The sequence below is a fragment of the Tachysurus vachellii genome, chromosome 7 (assembly GCF_030014155.1).
Source record: "Tachysurus vachellii isolate PV-2020 chromosome 7, HZAU_Pvac_v1, whole genome shotgun sequence".
Taxonomy (NCBI): Eukaryota; Metazoa; Chordata; class Actinopteri; order Siluriformes; family Bagridae; genus Tachysurus; species Tachysurus vachellii.
The window spans coordinates 2,076,507-2,096,801 of record NC_083466.1 but is presented as its reverse complement, the minus strand read 5'-3'; the positions used below and the strand labels follow the sequence as shown (position 1 = coordinate 2,096,801).

At 43.3% G+C, this 20,295-nt stretch overlaps 1 protein-coding gene across 1 annotated transcript in view; it reads right to left on the bottom strand.

Annotated features, from left to right (window-relative positions):
• Window positions 1-2,684: 2,684 nt before the first annotated feature.
• ephb3a (eph receptor B3a) overlaps window positions 2,685-20,295 on the bottom strand; it is a 28,084-nt gene continuing 10,473 nt past the window's right edge. Inside the window, exons 6-16 of the mRNA XM_060873358.1 lie at window positions 15,280-15,609; window positions 14,836-14,960; window positions 12,640-12,796; window positions 12,022-12,130; window positions 10,968-11,020; window positions 10,660-10,782; window positions 9,730-9,977; window positions 8,054-8,269; window positions 6,670-6,819; window positions 5,588-5,781; window positions 2,685-2,953 (exon numbers count right to left, since the gene is read on the bottom strand). Coding sequence (XP_060729341.1) covers window positions 2,848-2,953; window positions 5,588-5,781; window positions 6,670-6,819; window positions 8,054-8,269; window positions 9,730-9,977; window positions 10,660-10,782; window positions 10,968-11,020; window positions 12,022-12,130; window positions 12,640-12,796; window positions 14,836-14,960; window positions 15,280-15,609 — 1,811 coding nt within the window. The 3' untranslated portion in view covers window positions 2,685-2,847. The remainder of the gene's footprint in view (window positions 2,954-5,587; window positions 5,782-6,669; window positions 6,820-8,053; window positions 8,270-9,729; window positions 9,978-10,659; window positions 10,783-10,967; window positions 11,021-12,021; window positions 12,131-12,639; window positions 12,797-14,835; window positions 14,961-15,279; window positions 15,610-20,295) is intronic.

The window sequence follows — 20,295 nt, the reverse complement described above, 5'->3', positions numbered from 1 at the left end:
CCACAAAGCAACATGCAAAGCACAAGCTCACGTCGGTCTTTCGAGACATTCCAAGCCCTTTTGTGGTGCATTAAGAACGATAGGAAGGGGAGCAGAAGCATGACGAGAGACGTGAAGACGATGCCTGCGTTGAGTAGGTGGAGATCAGCGAGACCGAGCTTACTTTCAGCATTCCTAGACAGAGGTGCTGGTCGAGGCTGTTATCTGGAGGCGTAGGATGCGCTGGAACAGAGCTGTGTGAATGTTCATTTAATGAATCACCCAGTCCCTATACTTACTTTCTCTTTACTTCCCCTCTCTCTCTTTCTCTCTCTCTCAGGCAATTCAGTGTTGCAGCATATCTGCAGTGGTTTGTATATGTGTGTGTGTGTGTAAGCCTGCAGTGTCTAATTGGAATCACAAGTTTTCCTGCAGACAGTTGAGAAGCATGTATTGACAGCGAAGACTTGCACAGCTAGCAGATGAATCCTGGCTGTATGTTCAGCTGTACCTGCCTTTCTGTTGTCACACACACACACACACACACACACACACAGACTAAGACACACACATATGCACATACAGATACACACACAATCTCTCTCTGACAGTGCCCTGCAGTCTTTAATGAGGAGTCTCGTATTGTGATTATTACAGCACATTTGGACCAGGCTTTCTCTCTCTCTCTCTCTCTCTTTTTCTACTTCCTCCCTCACATTTGTTCCTCGCCTCTCCCTCTTTCTTCTTCTCTCTCTCTACTGATGAGGTAGCGAGAATGACGGCGACTGCAGGCCCAGCAACCTCTGGGCAAATTGCTATGCCAGTTAAAAGAATCCGACGCACACCCGACTCTGCTGCCAAGCTGTTCTTGCCGCGTTTGCCGTAATTGGTGAGATCAAACACGCCTTTGTGCAAGCATAGGGAACGAGGGTCTGCTCGCTTAGGGACATACGACTGGGGAAATCAGCCAGATGAGTCAGAGCGCCTCTGATCACACTGACAAAAAAAAATCGCATCCACAGTCCACACTTACACACCCAAGACACGCCACTTTGATGACCTAAGCAAGGTCTATTATATAAATAATATTCCCACTGTTTTTGGTTCTAATTAGTCAAAAGGTGTAAATTAATTTCCTATACTGTATTGTGCATCTGATCGTAATATTGAGCTCGTTAGCATTTCCAGAGTAACAGTAACAACTTTTCCATATTTACGGAAGGAGTCTCCAGTGTTAGCACTTTGAAACAATCGCTAAAGATTCCCTTAGAGGGTTCGTTACGCTCTAAAGTTTGTTTTTATTACGACTTTTACGATATCTGAGGTTATAAAATAGCTATCATGATAACTTTCGCAAATATATATACAATAACTTTCGCAGACGTTCTAGAACGTTCACTGGCGCTATATACTTTTATACAACTTCCTGTTATATTTGCCAAAGATTCCGAGTCATAATCGTCAGACGACCGATCATACCGTAACAGTAACCATGACGATCTTCTGACCAATCAGAATTGAATATTCACCAGTACTCTCCTGTTAGCAAATTTTTATTCCATACGTCCCGGTCATAACGGCTTTAAGCTCTGACAGAGGAGCATCTCGTGTGAATAGGACATTTTGTTTCACACACCGGCCATCGCAAATTAATTCGATCAGGTCTAATTAGTCTCGTATGAGCCGTGTTTATTTACAGAATTATGCATATTTTGCGACAGAGTGAATTACTGGTAAATAGGAACAGCCATTAAAGACCGGCTTTTATGAGTCCACGTGTTGTCTCTCTTCACGAAATAGGATCAATCACAGAGCTCTGAAATCTAGCATGCATATGAATCTCGTTTGGACACATACAGTATACACACACACACACACACACACACACACTCCATAACATCCTCCTCAGTCACAGTTAACAGTAATTCTAAGATCACAGTCCATAAGGAGATTTGTCTTAATACTGGAACGTGGAAGACGAAATACAACAGAGGTAAACAAAAACGCTTCAGGAGTCGACTTCGCTTCGGGTTCAAAGGCTTCTTGAAGTTCTCAACCTCCTCAGGTGATTTTTTTTTCCCCCCTTTGGAAAACAAAAAAAAATTTGTTTCTTCTCTTCTGCGCCTTTCTTTTCTTCAATATGAAGATCAGAAGAGAAGTCTCGGAGAGAGAAAAAAAAGAAGAATCAAAAATGTCCTCAGGCCGACAGCAAACCCTTTCATTTCTATTTGGGGCTCGCATATTAATTCATGTCTTTAATTCATGTCAAATTTTATTCATTTAGCTTATAATTCTTCGCTCTGTATTGCCTCCGGAAACGCACAAACGGAAGGATTTCATTAAAAGAACACCCAGAACGCTACCGTTAATAATGCAGGAAAGCTAAAGGCAATCCGGTAGCATGCGAACCAGATGTTTACCCCTCTACTGGTTCTTATTTATCGTCAGCCAAGGTTACATTTAAGATTTAAGTTATTCCTTCTTTGAAAGGTTTGCCGTTAAAGAAACATGCAAGCATGCAAACTGAACCTGAGTAGTAAAAAAAAAAAAAAAAAAAAAGAAAGAAAAGAAAAAAAAAAAAAAACGGATTTGAGCTGCGTAATAATCGTCCAGTGCAACAAAAAAACAAAAAAAAAACCCCGTTAGACGAGGGAACAAAAAAGAATGGAATACAATCCGAGTCATTTATACACACGCTGCTTCGCTCAGACCAGGAGTCGTTTCCGTTTAGGGAAGCCCAAAGCGTCTCTGAAAAGTTCCTCGGGTTTGATGGATGTGACGTATTTCCGAAACACTGCACACTCTCTGAGCCTGTTGATGATGAAACGTTCCTCAAAGGGGAGGTCCGGTGTCCCGTCCGGACTCGCCTCAGACTCGGATGGGGAGAGTTTGGCTCATTTGTCTCATGTCCTGCACGCCACCTAAACTCTTCCTCTGGTGACCAGGCAAGGTCCCGCCGACACGATACAGATCCCTGAGGAGAAGTGAAGGAGAAGAGACGCATTAAGGTTCTGAATGGTCAGAAAGTAACAGCAATTTTATTTTGTTATAAAAGAGTCTCCGGTAAAAATCGCCGGTTTCAACAACTATCGAAAATTGCGTTCGGAATGAAAATCAGAGAAGATTCGACGGTATGGTCAAATATTATCGCGCCGCCCGGCCGCTTCTTCTCACACGCTGCAGGGTCAGAGTCCGTACTGAGCCGAGAAAGTTCCAGCACCCAAATCATATCAGCTCAGTCAAGGTGGCTTTCTATTAACAGGAATAAGAGCGAGGCTGAGGATGTAGCAGGATTATGATATAAATGTGGGTGGAAAAGTATCCACAGTCGGTATGATGCAATCACCGGGTTTCTAGTACATCACTACATCAGCTGTCACTGTATCTGCAGTTATTCGGCTTGAGGAAAGTGTTTTAACATTCCCGCCTTTAATTACTGTCTTTAAAAAAGTGCCTTTGTCAGCTAACGTTTAACGCCGTAGCTCCACGGTTTGATATCCTGGTGGAAATACCTGCATGGCTTGGTGCCTCTAAAGATTAAAAAGCTTCGGCGATGCTACAGTACGGTCGAGCCAATAAAACTGCTCGAGAGGGAGAAGATCAATTCAGAAATAAGTCACTGTCCAATGGCTTTGCCATTTTGGAGCCATAAAAAACAGCTAACCTGAAGAAATGACAAGAGAAGCGAAAGCTATTTCAATCAATTTACAACACACACACACACACACACACACGTTGCACACATATGCAGCTGTAGACTCTAGAAATTGGATCACGGCGTGTCAACAGCAGAGACGGGCCGCCGCTCTCGCATACAGATGCGATCATAAATGGATCATCGGCATGCGGCTCCACGCGAGAGTGTCGCCCTTTTCGCCCACATACACACTCTCACACTCCTACACACTCCGCGCTCTCAGCGTTACGCTCGGCTCAGCTCACTCGCCGCATTAAAAAGCTCATTAGCGGGCCAATTAAAGCTGCTGCTCTCTCTTACTTTCTCCTCCATCTCCCTTATTAGGCTTGCTACATCTGCCATGGCGGAGGTCTGCACCGCCGCTGCTTTAAGGAACAGCGTGTGAAAAGAAACGACAAAAAATAGCGACATGCACATCCACCTGTTTATGTAATACTTTGTTGTAAAAAAAAAAAACAACAAAAAAAAAAGCCCTCCTTGTGCATTTAAAAAAACAACTTTTTTAAATAATACATTTTATTTATTTTTATTTTAAGAAATTTAAATCACTGAATATATAAACAAGCAAGTAAACAACTATTCATATATTTTCAAAAATTATTTTGCGTTATATTTTTAATTGGCTTACAAAAGAATGGCAATACGACTACTTTTTAAATCCGAATTAAATCCATTAAAATTCAAATAAATCTATGTATATAAAAAAAAAAAAAAAAAACAATGAAAAAAAAACAATAAAATGTTAATTTAACTATATTTTATTTGTTATGTTTTTTTTAAGATGCTGTTTTGGCATTTAAAATTGTCCGATTCTATTAAATAAATAAACAAATAAACTGAATAAATAATATTGTACGTTTAAAGGATTTATAATAAATAAAAAAAAATACAGTTTTAAACAGACAATTAAGGCTAAGCAAATAAAGTTCTTTGTAAGTTTTATCATTAGGATATTTTCTGTTTAGTCATTTTTTTTTTTTTTTAATGTGTGTTTTTATCTAGGTGTTTATCTGGTGCGTTTCGAAGACCTGTCTTGCTAGTCGTCACTGTTTAATGTAAAAGACGTTGGTTGTTTCCTTTTGAAGCATGCTCATCAGACGGTACATTCAGACGCCGTGTCTTTGGCAGGATCAGGGGAGGATCAGTGCTGTGACAGCTGCTGGTTCTAAGAGGGTATATCTCCGGTGAGAGGCGCTCGGGGGTAAATGATGATTGGCAGAGTGAGTCATGGGGCAGAGCTCGGCTTGTCTCTCACACACACACACACACACACACACATCAGATGACAAGGTGTTCTCTGTACTGTTTGAAACTGAGGCCACGACTAAGAACTATTATTTAGTTGTTACCGTAAAACACTGTGTTTCTGTGTATTTTGTCGTCTCAGAAACTTTCCGTCGAACTGGCGGCCAAACTGGAGTCTCGAACGTAGCTCTGCTCATACAGTAGACAGACTCTATGACTCTTGTTAATCCATAAAATCATTTTTCACTTCTTCAAACAAATTCGAAACAATGCGACTTGACGCACGAAGGATTAATTAATAAACGAATACGTGCTCTTTTCGAACGAGCTGAAAAAGCGAGTGGAATGGCGAGTCGCTAATTATTTTTTAATTACTGCAGTGATATATTACAATAGGTGCTTCATTACACTTTTCTCAAGGGATGTGCGGATAAACGTGTGATTCATAGAGAAAAAAAAACAATCTGACGTCAGTCAGTCAGTCAGACAGACAGACAGACGAGCTCGTTAGTAAATATACCCTTAAGACTTCTGACCTTCAGCAACAAGTTAAATACAGAACAATGTTATGTAAAAGCCTAAGTGTAAGCGTTATGACTAACCAGCTTTGTGAGTACAGACTTTGAAATAATTCACACACACACACACACACACACACACACTTACCCTGAGTGTGCGGAGGTGAGTGTTTTGAGGCTGGCGGCATTGCGCAGCAGCTTGTCCAGCGTGCTAACGATGTGGGCGAAGCGTGGCCGTGCGCTACGCTCCTTCAGCCAGCACTCGAGCATCAGTTGATGAAGAACAGCAGGGCAGTCCATAGGTGGAGGAAGCCTGTAGTCCTGCTCCACTGCATTCATCACCTATGATAAGCCGACGTGGACAAGAAGAAGGTGATGCTGGATGTCACGTGCTGTACTTTCTTGGTGGACAGTTTAAAATAAGTCTCATTGTCACTTACGCCTTAAACACTTCAAGCTGTCTGAATCAACTGGCTCGTATCAATTGGCTACATCAGTTCATTTTAAAATTCAAAGTCAATTTTCTTTAATATTTTCAATTCTATGTATTTGCTTCAAGTAAATAAGACATCCTCCTGCTTTTGGTTCACATCGTAGAAAGAATCAATTCCCTGATTCACTGATTCCAGGCTGTGAACTCTCAAGAGTTGACTCTGAAGCTTTGGAGTCAATTCCACAAATCAAAAATGATTCGTGTTTCAGTCTGAGAGAGAGATGAATAATTTGAATTTCACTATGTGGAATTGAAAGAATCAGGGCTTGAAGTGCAAGTTAGACCCTCTCTCAACGATTCAGATCACCGGCTCCTTGGTAATACTGACACAGCTTTGCAAAAATGTTCCAATTAAAGAGCTCCCTGGCTACAGAAAGTTTGAGAACCCCATAGCAGATGAAGGTAAGAGAAACCTCATTTGTCATATTGTTTCAAATCCTTCTGAATGGTTGAAACAGTTAAGGCAAAGATGCCAACGTCTCTAATAATAAGCGATGGCTAGTCGAGAACAGTTAGCGTTATGTAAATGAGACGGTGCTGACGGCTTCCTGGGAGATTCTGCTCCACTGGTTAGCCACGTTAGCGCTTTTGGGCGATGTGATAAAGAGACGGTGCATGCAGGTTTAATCCTCGCCTTGGCAGCGCCTGCAGAGCGACGCTCACGTCTATATACACACTCCATCTGTAAGAGTGATAAGGCTGGAATGTGTGTGTGTGCTGCAGTTTGTCTCACTCACATCCTGGTTGCTCATGTCCCAGTAGGGCCGCTCTCCGAACGACATCACCTCCCACATGACAATGCCGTAACTCCACACATCGCTGGCCGTGGTGAACTTGCGGAAGGCGATGGCCTCCGGGGCCGTCCAGCGGATCGGGATTTTACCACCCTGTGTGTGGAGAGAGAAAAGCGCCCACGCACCACATGAGCCGTTTCACGCCAGCTTCAAACTCACCAGATGCCTAATTAGAGTAGAGCCTGAACACTTTCTCGCGGGCTTCCCTCCTCGCAGTGTGCTCGCTGATTTGGCAGAAATCTGACTGTGGCACAAGCAGCAAGGACAAAGACGCTAATCACCACACAGGCTAATCACATGACGATGTCATGCTAGCTCTGAAATACTTCACCAAGCCTGTCTGTTATGGTCACCTGTGAAGGAGGTGTGGCCTATGCATTGGTCAGTCTTAATGCAGCAGGACTATCAATCCCTTAAAGAGGGTGTGGCCTTTCTTCCTGTCAGTCTCAAAGAAGGGGTGTGGCCTCTCTTCCTGTCAATCTTAATGAAAGGATGTGGCTTTTCTACTTTGACAATCTTAATGAAGAAGGTTTGGCTCACATAGTGAAGGCCAAATGGAGGAGGCGTGGCCTGTATACCCGTTAGACCAAATGAAGAAGGTGTGGTCTATATGCCCGTTAGACCAAATGAAGAAGGTGTGGTCTATATGCCTGTTAGACTAAATGAAGGAGGCGTGGCCTATATGCCTGTTAGACTAAATGAAGAAGGCATGGCCTACATGCCTGTTAGACCAAATGGAGAAGGCGTGGCCTATATATCCGGTACACCAAATGAAGGGGGTGTGGCCTTTAGGCTTGTTGGACTAAATGAAGAAGGCGTGGCCTATATGACTGTTAGACTAAAGGAAGGAGGCGTGGCCTATATGCCTGTTACACTAAATGAAGGAGGCGTGGCCTATATGCCTGTTAGACTAAATGAAGGAGGCGTGGCCTATATGCCCATTTGACAAAATGGAAAAGGCGTGGCCTATATATCCGATACACCAAATAAAGAGGGCGTGGGCTTTAGGCTTGTTAGACTAAATGAAGAAGGCGTGGTCTATATGCCTGTTAGAGTAAATGAAGGAGGCGTGGCCTATACACCCTAGCACCAAATGAAGGAGCTGTGAACTATATGCCTGTTAAAACAAATAAAGAAGGCATGGCCTATATACCCTAATGCCTGCTAGTCCTAATAATTCTTTCACACATCTGGTTGCTGATCAGATTTTTGGAGGAATGATAAAGCACAAATACGTTTTACAACGTGTGATACACAGCGTAGTGCCTGCAATAAATCTTCAATGATAACAGAAACTTTTTTGCTCCAGATAAGCACACACACTCACCAGGGAGCTGGTGTAGGTCGGGTCAGATGAGTTCTCGTCCAGAAAGCGTGAGAGGCCAAAATCAGAAACTTTGCACACCAGGTTGCTGTTAACGAGGACGTTGCGTGCTGCCAAGTCGCGGTGGACATAGTTCATGTCGGAGAGGTACTTCATTCCGGCCGCGATGCCTCGCAGCATGCCGACGAGCTGCGTCACTGTGAACCCGCCATCGTTCAGCTGGAACGGGAACAACGTCATCCCATGAGATGATACACAATACAACAGGGGAATGTGATAGAATAATATGAAATAGTTATTATTGATATCAATGTCTTAAATGGGGGGGCACGGTGGCTTCGTGGTTAGCACGTTCGCCTCACACCTCCAGGGTTGGGGGTTCGATTCCCGCCACCACCTTGTGTGTGTGGAGTTTGCATGTTCTTCCCGTGCCTCGGGGGTTTCCTCCCAGACATGCATGGTAGGTTGATTGGCATCTCTGGAAAATTGTCCCTAGTGTGTGATTGTGTGAGTGAATGAGTGTGTGTGTGTGTGCCCTGCGATGGGTTGGCACTCCGTCCAGGGTGTATCCTGCCTTGATGCCCGATGACGCCTGAGATAGGCACAGGCTCCCTGTGACCGGAGGTAGTTCGGATAAGCGGTAGAAGATGAATGAATGAATGTCACAAATGTTATTACTGGGTCCATCGGCAATACGAACACAGCTGTTAAAGAAACAAGAAAGATCAGCGCCTCGACGAGTGCTGGTGTATTAACGAGTCTGAAGTTCTAGCATTTTCTCTTGTGCCATCACTGGAGTATGACGTCACTGAATGTTGTTCCTGTCTCAGAATTGTTTACACATGCATAACACCACACCACTCCTGGGCTAATCAGATTAATCTACACCACAGTTCTGCTCGACTGCCCTCACAGCATTGTGTAATCCACTTCCAGATAACCAAGCGACACGGTTTGCGGGCTCCAAGCTAGATCTCCTTCATTCTGCTAATCCTCGCATGCATAATGTAGCTGTCATTTATGAAAGGTTTCGATCTCTGGAAATGGCAGCAGATAAGGCGAGCAAAAGAGGAACCTCTGAGACACGGCTCTCCGACGAGAGACCCCAGGAGTCACGCTGAGCCTCAAAGACGAACCGTTAGATCAGATCATTAAGTCGCACGTGTGCCTGTTTAGTCACGAGCTTGTTTTTCTGCCATGTTGCTGATGATTCATGAAGTTTGCTTCGGTGGGCAGATGAAGCATTGTGTGTGGGTGTGTGTGTGTGTGAGAGTGTGTGTGTATGAGTGTGTGGTATCCTGAGGTAAGGATGGTACACTCAGTGCTGTGAGAGACAATCAGTCCTTTAAGCCCAAGATTGACTCATGAGCTAGATGGTCAGTGTGGGACGCTCGTTTACCCGATGCAGCTTAGCACAGAGATGATCTGGGGTTCCTGCTGTCACGAGAAAACCCTAAGGTGGAACCAAGTTGTAAGGTGAATTAAGGCTAGTCCCTCTTGCTTGAGGCTTAGCAAGTTCTCCTGTCAACACGCAAACATCAAGGCGCTGCCTGATCGGTCACCTCGGCTTGATTCATATAAGCAACGAGGTAATTCTGTTGAGTGCAAACTCAAGTGAACTCTAATCACCTTACTGAAAGTTCCTGAAAAGGTTCCTGAAGTTATACGTCTGAACTCACCCTGAGGAAGGAGTCCAAAGCTCCGTTTTCCATGAACTCTGTAACTATCAGCACCGGGCAGCTCCTGGTCAACACGCCCTCCAGGTGGATGACGTTGGGATGGTCGAACTGGCCCATGATGCTCGCCTCAGCCAAGAAGTCACGCCTCTGTCGCTCCGTGTAGCCTGCTTTCAGAGTCTTGATAGCCACAGCCACTTCCTTCCTGCCATGCTGCTTTAACCTCCCACGACATACCTCTCCAAACTCCCCTGGACGTAAGGAGAGAGGTAGGAATGGTAAGGAAAAAAGAGAGGAATAATGATTTAAGCAGAGAGAGGAACACAACTAATAGGACCGGAAGTAAAAGAAGGCATGGATCGGTCATGCCGTGGAGACGGTTTTTATTTATTTATTTATTCATTTTTACCGAAAAAAATGTCATTTTATTTAGTACTCAATCACTAAGGCATTACAGATCAAGAGCTTCAGTTAATATCTAGTTTGGGAAAATTGTCAACCAAATATGTGAAGCGACCCAACTGCTGCACACTGAGAGAAGGATCTCTTCCTGTCAGCCAAGAACAGGAAGTGACCTGCATTTGCATGACTGGATAATTGCCTGAATGAGCAAGTGAACTATTTAGTGTAATTTCCAAAGAAAACAAAAACAGAAAAAACACACTTCAGGAAGAGCGATGATCCTCTACAGAGAAGTGAGAAAGTTTCATGATGCAGCTTTTAATAATGGTTGTTATGTGTTAGGGCGTTTGTACGCACTCCACGCGCTCCGTGGATGAAGCTTGATGCTTGTCTCATCGATTGTGTGAACAAAAGCCCCGGCAGCTATCGGTGTCGCGTTCGGATTAGACATTGCGCGTTTCTCACACCTGATCTGTGGAGGAGGTGGCGTGTGAACTGACCGCTCTCTCCGGCGTGAAATGGCTTGTTTACCTGCTCCGATGACTTCCTCGATTTTCACGCAGGAGATGTCAATCTCGCGGGCAAACTCGTGCACCGCCTCGTTGGGATCCTCGTAAGTGAACGGGTCGATGTAGACTTTCACACCCGGGGACACTGTGGGGAGGGCAAAAAAAAAGGGTGATGGATCAATAAATATGGCGAATGTCTTAACCCTAAACACGTTGTGTGTCTGTTCAGGACTTCTCATTTATCTGTTTATATGAATGATTGTGAACGAAAGGATGGTGTGAGAACAACTGCTTTGAGCGAGCGTTTATCCCAAATGCAGCATTACTCACCGTACTGCTGCAGTTTCTCCGTGTACTCCAGCTCAGAGCCAGTGCGCTGCCTCCTGAAACCAGACCAAAGGCGTTCACAGTGTGATCACGTACAACATTCGCTCCTAATGAGTGCGCCACGTCGTGCGCACTGTGTGGAACTGTTCGCCATTGATTTCACACCGCTGCACGGGAGTTCTGAATCACCGGAACAATAAGCGTAGCGGCTCGAAGATTGCCTCATTTTCCACCGCAGACATAATTGCGCCATTACATGGTTGAAGTGAGCCGAACGCAGGTTGCGTACTACAAACTCTGCCCTGAACGCCTGCACCTGGGGGAGGAGGTGGAGGGGATGGGGGTCAGAATCGCCAGGAACGCGACGTTTATGCGGATTCGCTATAAGCTTGGCTCGCTATGAGGAAGTCTGGAAAACTCGAGCCATCTCATTAGGCTTCTTTTTGTTTTGCTAACTTTGCATAAGGAAGGCGAGCGAATGAAAGGACGGTCTGGCGGAATGCGTCGTCTCCTCTATAAAATGCCCCTCCCCCTCACACACACACACACCTCCCCCACCTCCCACGGTCCTACAGTATTGTTGGTTGTCGCGTAACAATAAAAGCCGACTCTAATTAGCATCTCATTTCCAATGGAAATGGGCGGCGGAGAAGAATGACATCTCATACAAGGCCGTTGCGACGCACACGCATTAGGACAGAGTGAAAAAAAAGAAGAAAAAAAAGGGAAGCGAGAAGGCAATAAGAAGACGATCGGGGGGAGGTTTGCTAACACAGACTGCGCTCTTTGCAAAGTGTAAACTCTGAAATCGGCATTCTTTTAGCCTTCTCCGCTACGGCTCCAGCTGACGATCGACAGCACTTCTGCAAAATGGACATCTTTTTTTCCTGCAGATGCTTTTAAAAAGAAAAGAAAAATCCAGACGCTTATAAATATAATGCTTATCGTGTGAGTGTCGGAGACGCAGTCGGCATTTATTTCGCTAGTTGTGGCGACGTTAGCGTTTTTTTTTTAAAGTTAAAAACCAGGATCAGGGGATTTGATCTGTCTCTCTCACCTGAGGCAGAGAACGGCGATGACCACCGTGGCCACGATGACCACGAAGCCGGCCAAAGCCGAGCCGATGATGAGAGGCAGCTGGTCTTGTACAGAGCGCTCCGGATCGTCTGCAACAGATGAGGAAACGGGGGACAAAATTCAGACGTCGGTGGCGTTGCCAAAACGACAAATATTTTACAGTGTTAAATTTATAAAAAGGATGAAAAACTCTGGGCCAAAAGCTACATTACAGTACAGAAGACAACATTATAACTAATAACTGTTTCCATCAGCGATGCACTAAAAAAAAGAAAATAAATAAAAACCGAAAGCGTCTCAAGCTTTATTGTTCATGAACATGCCTCAGACAAAATGAAAACCATAGTTACGCTGAGGTGTGTGTATATTATGTGATTATCTTTCCATGCTTGGTGTAGATTTTCTATAGTATAAAGCAAACATATTGATTTTTTGGAAGCTGTGAGTCTCTGAGTCATCTTCAAACCTGAATATTTGAAAAGTGTTTAAAGCGGCGTCTCGGGTCATTCGGTCAGACTGCGAGGCGTCTAGAAAAACATGCAAATACGTGATGCTTACATAGCGCACGTGTTTCAGGTGTGAGGAGTGAGAAGGTTACCGTGGAGACTGGTGCTGTAGTCCACTGGGTGGCTATAGCTGCCGTAACCGGCCACGGTGCGGGCGCGAACCTGCACCGTGTACACCGTCCCCGTTTTCAGCCCCTCCACCCTCGCTGAGCTGGTCTGAGCTGTGACCGTGTGAGAGAAAGATTCACCCTGTCTCACACACACACACACACACACACACACACACACACACACATTATAGCATCTAAACACTAGACAATGGATCATCGATCTGAGCTTTTTTATCTCCATTGCACCATTTAAACCAGGGTTGCCAAGTCCACGTAAAGCACATCTGTGTCTACAACACATAATTTAGAAACCAACAACACATGCTAGGTTGTTTAATGAAATAAAAGTAAAACTGCAGCTTCCTAAACATCAAGAACGTTAGCTATAAACGTTCTCGCCCTTACGACATATATACGACCCATGTATAAAGAATATTAGTCATTTTTTTATAAAAGCAGTTTAAATACTACAATGCTTGAAATGCCATAATGTGTGCACAAAACTCCATGATCTGGTCACAAACCGCTAAAAAATATTAGTATATTAGTGAACGTATTAGAAACAAACAGTGTCGTATTAACGCATCTAGCCATTAAAAGTGGGTGTGGCCTAATATTCTAACGAGCACGCTGGATTATCATGCTTCTAACTTTGATTAAGCCGTGTTCACAAACCCTCGGCACCGGGATTCGTCGGATCCGTAAGATGGTATGATTAGCCCCGCCCACAAAAAAAAAGGCTCATAAAATTCTGCACTGTAGAAAGCGAGTAATTATCCACAGCTCGTTGTACCCTGAAGAATGACGCTTCCCTAATTAGAAAGAACGCAATCACCTTGTTTTCTGTTCCCTTGGTCTTTAAATAGAGAAAAACGTTTTGAGATTAAGGAGAACGCGGCACGTCTGTCACAGCTCTGATGAAAACGAACGAGGAAAAACAAAACGCCCGTGAAAAATGGATAGAAAAAGAAAAAAACATTATCCTGCACTTTGGGTGTTAACTGTTTGGCTGTAAGCACAGGCCATCTGTTCGCCCCATTTTTAATTTTTTTAATTAACTTTATTTATACCCAAGGGGACGATTGGGTTTTCACACATCCTGACTTGGAACGAAACCGGGGCTGGAGCACAAACTCGGCCGTTGTGTGGACACTTGGAGATGTTCGGCAGCGGCTTAATGCTAATAAAAAATAATAAAAGAAGGAGGACAAGATGACATTTTAACCGTCTCGGAGGACAGCAAAAAAATGTAAAAAAAATAAATAAATAGTGAGCGCAAAACGAATCACAACAACACGTTATGATACGCTGTCGTTTCTATGGTAACAGCTCGTTCGCCCGAACGTCAGTTGTTTGTAGTCTACAATAATCTAAGCGTAATAATAAACTATTATGAATTGTGGTGTTTGCAGCTTCGGCGCTTTAATAAGTCATGTTTGTGTTATCACCGGAGAGAGATAGAGAGAGAGAGAGAGAGAGAGAGAGGCTGGTGCTGGAGCGACTGATATAACGTAAAGAAATCCCACTATAGGCCACGCCCCCTTGTGCTGCTGTTAGACGTCGAGCTACATGCGGACAGAGAAATTATACAACGACGCTTTACGTTCCGTGTAGCGAGCTCAAGCCACTACAGTTTACACGGCATTCACTAAATTCCAGGGGTTTCGTTACCACGACGTAAAGTGGGCGTGTTTCCGGAGGTCTTCAGGAAAAACGCCCTCTTTCAAAAAAAATACCGTAGAACGACGGACAAAACAGTCATACAGGTATATTTATTTTAGAAAGCAAATAAACAACCAAAAACTACGGTTAGGGTTAGGGTTAGATTATCAAATAGGCCACGCCTACCCGATGACGCAATATCTGTTACGCTGTTCTGAAATCCCTGGAAATAATAAGTGCATCCTGTAGTTACACATCACGCTCGCTACCTCATCAAACACTCCATAAAAATTGTGTCTCCTTTGGATTCTGCCCAATTGTCAGATCCCCAGCAAGGAGTTTTCATCAATCAGTTCCTGGGCATAATTACGGCTTGAGGGATCGTTTCAGCGTAACTTCCTGGCGGGAAAGTCGTATTGATGCTAATTCCAATAGCCCATGCAGGAAGCACAGCAACTGTTATGCAACCTGAAACCGAAATTCAGGAGGTGCAGAATAAAATTTTTTTTGTCTTACCTGTTCTTGATACTTGATCTCGTAATCTAAGATGACGCCGTTGGGTCGCTCTGGAGGCAGCCAGGAGAGGCTGAGTGTGCTCGCTGTGGAGCGCATGAGGTGCACCGTGGGTACAGCTGAAGGTGCTACAGAGACGAGAGAAAGAGACGAGAGAGAGAGAGAGAAGAATAACAAAACACAATAATCAGCATTTCAGGACCCAAAGTGGCTGCCTTTGCTATAGCAATTAAAATTATGCAAAGTTTATTGCTGTGTGTTTTAGCTAAACGCTGCTATGGGAATAGTGTGAAGAGGTGCGACAAGACAATGTCATCAAAAAAAGTGCAGCAAACGCTCAGTCCAGCAGAGGCTCGAGGACGCATGACGTCATGGTCTTGGCACAAGCAACGTACACTTGGGAGAGTGAGAAGTCTAGTGACCAGGAGGAGACTAGCTGATGCTCACCCGCCTGGTTGGTGGTTATGTTGACGGTGGCGTAGCGCGGCGTGACGGGGCTCTTAGACGAGACGCCGTTGACGGCTTGGATCTCGAAGCTGTAGTGTGTGTGTGCTTGCAGGTTCCTGACGGCCGCGTGTCTCTCGGCGAGGCCCAGGCGCCTGGGAGCGACCTCCACGTTGTCGTCGCAGCGCACGCAGGCGCCGTGTTCACACTTCTTACACACCACGTTGTACACCAGGTCGGCTCGGCCGCCAGAGTCGCGGGGCTCCGCCCACTCCAGAAACACGGACGTCTCGTTTATGCTGGAGATCACGCTGAGAGGGGCCGAAGGGATGGCTGCAAACACAGACGGAGAGAAAGCACTCAAACACGATAGTTCCTCTTAGTTACCACACACTCGGTCCTCTGTTCCATTTTTCTCTATCTGGAACTGAATAAAAAGGTTTGTTGATTTCCTGCTGGAAATCAGACTGGCTGATGGAAAACAAGCTCCAACACTCTGAATATATATAGTGTGTGTGTGTGTTGAGGGGGCACTTATTTTTGCTTCCACGGATGGGGTTCAACCGCAATTCAATCTAACGTTCTAGTTACAATCCCACAGAAGCAGACACATCGAACGTATCTTTTCTCCTCGACTCCCCATTGGGGAGAAGATAGAAATTTTTCCTATATTTATTTATTTATTTATTTATTTATTTATTTTCTTGCTAGACTGTCGATTTAAGTTTATGTCGACGGTTCCGGGTGAAAATTGAAGCGGACGTTTTGCTGCTTAACGATGCTCAGAGCCGGAGCAGGGGCAGGATGGCCTCAGGCGGCACGGCTTAACCCTCTGAGGGGTTTTTGTCATTTATTTAGAAATGATGTTCTATTAAAACAGTGCTGCACGATAACATGTGAAATTAACTGTGGAGGAAGATGCTCGGGGTGGAGGGTGAGGGAACGGTTCTCATACAGTATATGAGACTATTTTACTTTTCGTCCGTTTACAGTTACGAGTTCCTACTCACGCTGAAGTCTCCTTCCGTCAGGTCTACGTTATCGTCCCTTTTAGAAGACGTCGCGTTTTTAATCCGAGTCTTATTTTTTCCTAACGGGTGAAATATCTCCTCCTCTGTACCTGTGTATTGATCCCGTTAATTAGGGTTTCAGCCTTAAGCCAAATTCTAGTAATTACCCTTTCAGCAGCGGTGAGAAGTGTTTTAACTCAGATTCCTTTCACCTTCGAGGTGAGACAAGTACTGAAATACTGTCCGGCTACGACGTGCTTCTGGGAGCGTCAATTAAACAAAGGGCTTGACAACTTCTGCATATCGTCGCTGTCGGGCTGAAACCTCGTATGTCCAAATTTGGTCAATTTCATATTTTTTCACATATCGATGCTATTGGTCAGTCCCCACGTGGGTCTGTTATTTTTACAAGTTATTAACCAATCTAAAGTCTTGAAAATAGCTTGAGCGCAAATCTCATAACTCCATTGGACACTTCAACTGTCCACCTCTTCCTCACTCCGTGGGAGAGCTTCACGGCATATTTCTCCTCAAGAAGAGTCGCAACGAATCAACACGTCTTCTGAGGTAAATGTCTTCAAAACACTGGGCTCAAAGAAAAAAAATCTTGACCCCCGCTAGTTCTGGTGCTCGTCTGAGGACAGGAATTTAGCGCAAGACAATTCACTGCAACGCGGACTAAACCCTGTGTACTGCAGATAAGGTACGGCGTTTTTTTAATTTCCTGAAAAATAACGGTTTTGGAGATACGAGGATTCCATCTTACAGCGACGATATATATATATATATATATATATATATATATATATATATATATATATATATGCGTGTGACATTTAGAATGCCACGCTGTCTCAAATAAATAAATAAATAAATAAATAATAATAATTAAAAAAATAATGTTTGCTTTTAATTTCAGGACTAATAAAGAATCAAATCCCCCCCCCCACAATTGGATTCCACTGACTTCCAGGAGAATCGCGAGCTCGTCTTCCATTTATTATCATGTTTCTCCTTTTTCCCTTCGCTCGTTATGTTTCAGCCGCGACTTCTGTCGAACGATAAGACTCCACGTGTTCTGTACGAACCTCTGCGTTCGACGAATTCAAAACGGATTGATTTGATCATTCGAAGGGCCACAAAATATAATACAGTATAAATGACACGTGTGATTTACCACGTGCTTAACATCGAATGAAAATACATGTTAAAGCAGCAGACAGGTCAACGGTCATATTTCAAATAAAAAAAAATAAATAAAATAAATAATAAAAAAAAGAAGTGCGAAATTCGGTTTTCAAAAGTATTCGCACCCTGAGCAAAAAGTAAAATAGGTTTGAGTGGGAAAAATCATTTTGTATAATGTTTCTTTCTGAAAGGTGCCAATAGCTCTGGAGTCTATTCAAACTGTCCTGTCTGAGATCCCTGGATTCGAGCCTTGGGGTTTGTTGTTTCAGATAACGGGCAGAGTGTTGCAGTATCAAACAGCATGATGCTGCGCTGCGTAACGGCGAATAATGCGGCATTACATTAGGTTACAGTAGAGCCGTAGTGTGCAAACCTTCCAGCGTTATTAAAACAGCTTGTGAGCTACCTTTACAAGTATAATTAAATTTCACCCACTATTAAGAAAGTAAAAAAAAAAAATACATCTCTTTCTATTTTAAACGTCTGCGGTTCCCAAAAAAAAAAAAAAAATCCTATCAAGCCCTCATTCACCCTCCTCATCCTCATTTTCTCATCCGACTGTTCTTCAGGCGCTAAAAAAAGAAAGAGTTTTCATTCATTACAAGGTTTCTTGGGGAAACATGAATCATGGCACTGGTATATATCAGTAAAGCTCTTTTCTCTTTAACGTACCGCACCGAACGCTCACTGTTATGCGAGCCGTCTAAATGAACAGGCAGCAGATGGTTATTGCAAAGTGATTATATCTGTTGTTGCTAATTATTTAATGATGAATTATTACAGGTAACCCGTGGCCCTTGACTTCATTTCTTTTTATCTCCATCTGCTCCCCGGTTTGAGAAACACGATGCAAAATCATAACATACCAACACCATTTCAACGACTGAATAATAGATTATAACAATTATTACAAGCTTTTGTCAAATATTACAGATATTACAACACATATTACAATCTATTACACATTTATGAAGACCTTTAGTCTACTAGCAACTTCTACGATCTGTTATACGTCTGCTACGATACATTACGGTCTTATTAGGCTCATTGCCACACCCACTGCAACCCAGCATACCTATAACATATAGTGATAGTTATTTACTATCGTTCTCACAAACAACTCTTATAATCAACAGCGATGATAACGTCTATTACAATGTATTACACAAACTGTTATAGTCATTTACACCTGGTACAACCACCACATCACGTCCTGGTACACCTGGTAACAACAATAACAACCACATCACGTCCTGATACAACAACCACATCACGTCCTGATACACCTGGTAACAACAATAACAACCACATCACGTCCTGATACACCTGGTAACAACAATAACAACCACATCACGTCCTGATACAACAACCACATCACGTCCTGATACACCTGGTAACAACAATAACAACCACATCACCTCCTGATACACCTGGTAACAACAATAACAACCACATCACGTCCTGATACACCTGGTAACAACAATAACAACCAGATTACGTCCTGATACACCTGGTAACAACAATAACAACCACATCACGTCCTGATACACCTGGTAACAACAATAACAACCACATCACGTCCTGATACACCTGGTAACAACAATAACAACCACATCACGTCCTGATACACCTGGTAACAACAATAACAACCACATCACGTCCTGGTACACCTGGTAACAACAATAACAACCACATCACGTCCTGGTACACTTGGTAACAACAATAACAACCACATCACGTCCTGGTACACCTGGTAACAACAATAACAACCACATCACATCCTGGTACACCTGGTAACAACAATAACAACCACATCACGTCCTGGTACACCTGGTAACAACAATAACAACCACATCACGTCCTGGTACAACAACCACATCATGTCCTGGTACACCTGGTAACAACAACTATTACACTATAGTACATAGATTGAATTACATATTGTAATCTAATACAACTTATTATCAACATCTCTTACAATCTACTACACCTGTAACAACATCTATTACAATCTACTACACCTGTAACAACATCTATTACAGTCTTCTACACCTGTATCAACATCTCTTACAATCTACTACACCTGTAACAACATCTCTTACAATCTACTACACCTGTAACAACATCTCTTACAATCTTCTACACCTGTATCAACATCTCTTACAATCTACTACACATGTAACAACATCTATTACAATCTACTACACCTGTATCATCATCCCTTACAATCTACTACACCTGTATCAACATCTCTTACAATCTACTACACCTGTAACAACATCTATAACAATCTACTACACCTGTAACAACATCTATAACAATCTACTACACCTGTAACAACATCTATTACAATCTTCTACACCTATAATAACATCTATAACAATCTACTACACCTGTAACAACATCTATAACAATCTTCCACATCTGTATCAACATCTCTTACAATCTTCTACACCTGTAACAACATGTATTACAATCTTCTACACCTGTAACAACATCTCCTACAATCTACTACACCTGTAACAACATCTCCTACAATCTACTACACCTGTAACAACATCTTCTACAATCTACTACACCTGTAACAACATCTCCTACAATCTACTACACCTGTAACAACATCTTCTACAATCTACTACACCTGTAACAACATCTTCTACAATCTACTACACCTGTAACAACATCTTCTACAATCTACTACACCTGTAACAACATCTTCTACAATATTCTACACCTGTAACATCTACAATCTTCTACACATGTAACATCTCATACAACCTACTACACCTGTAACAACATTTCCTACAATCTACTACACCTT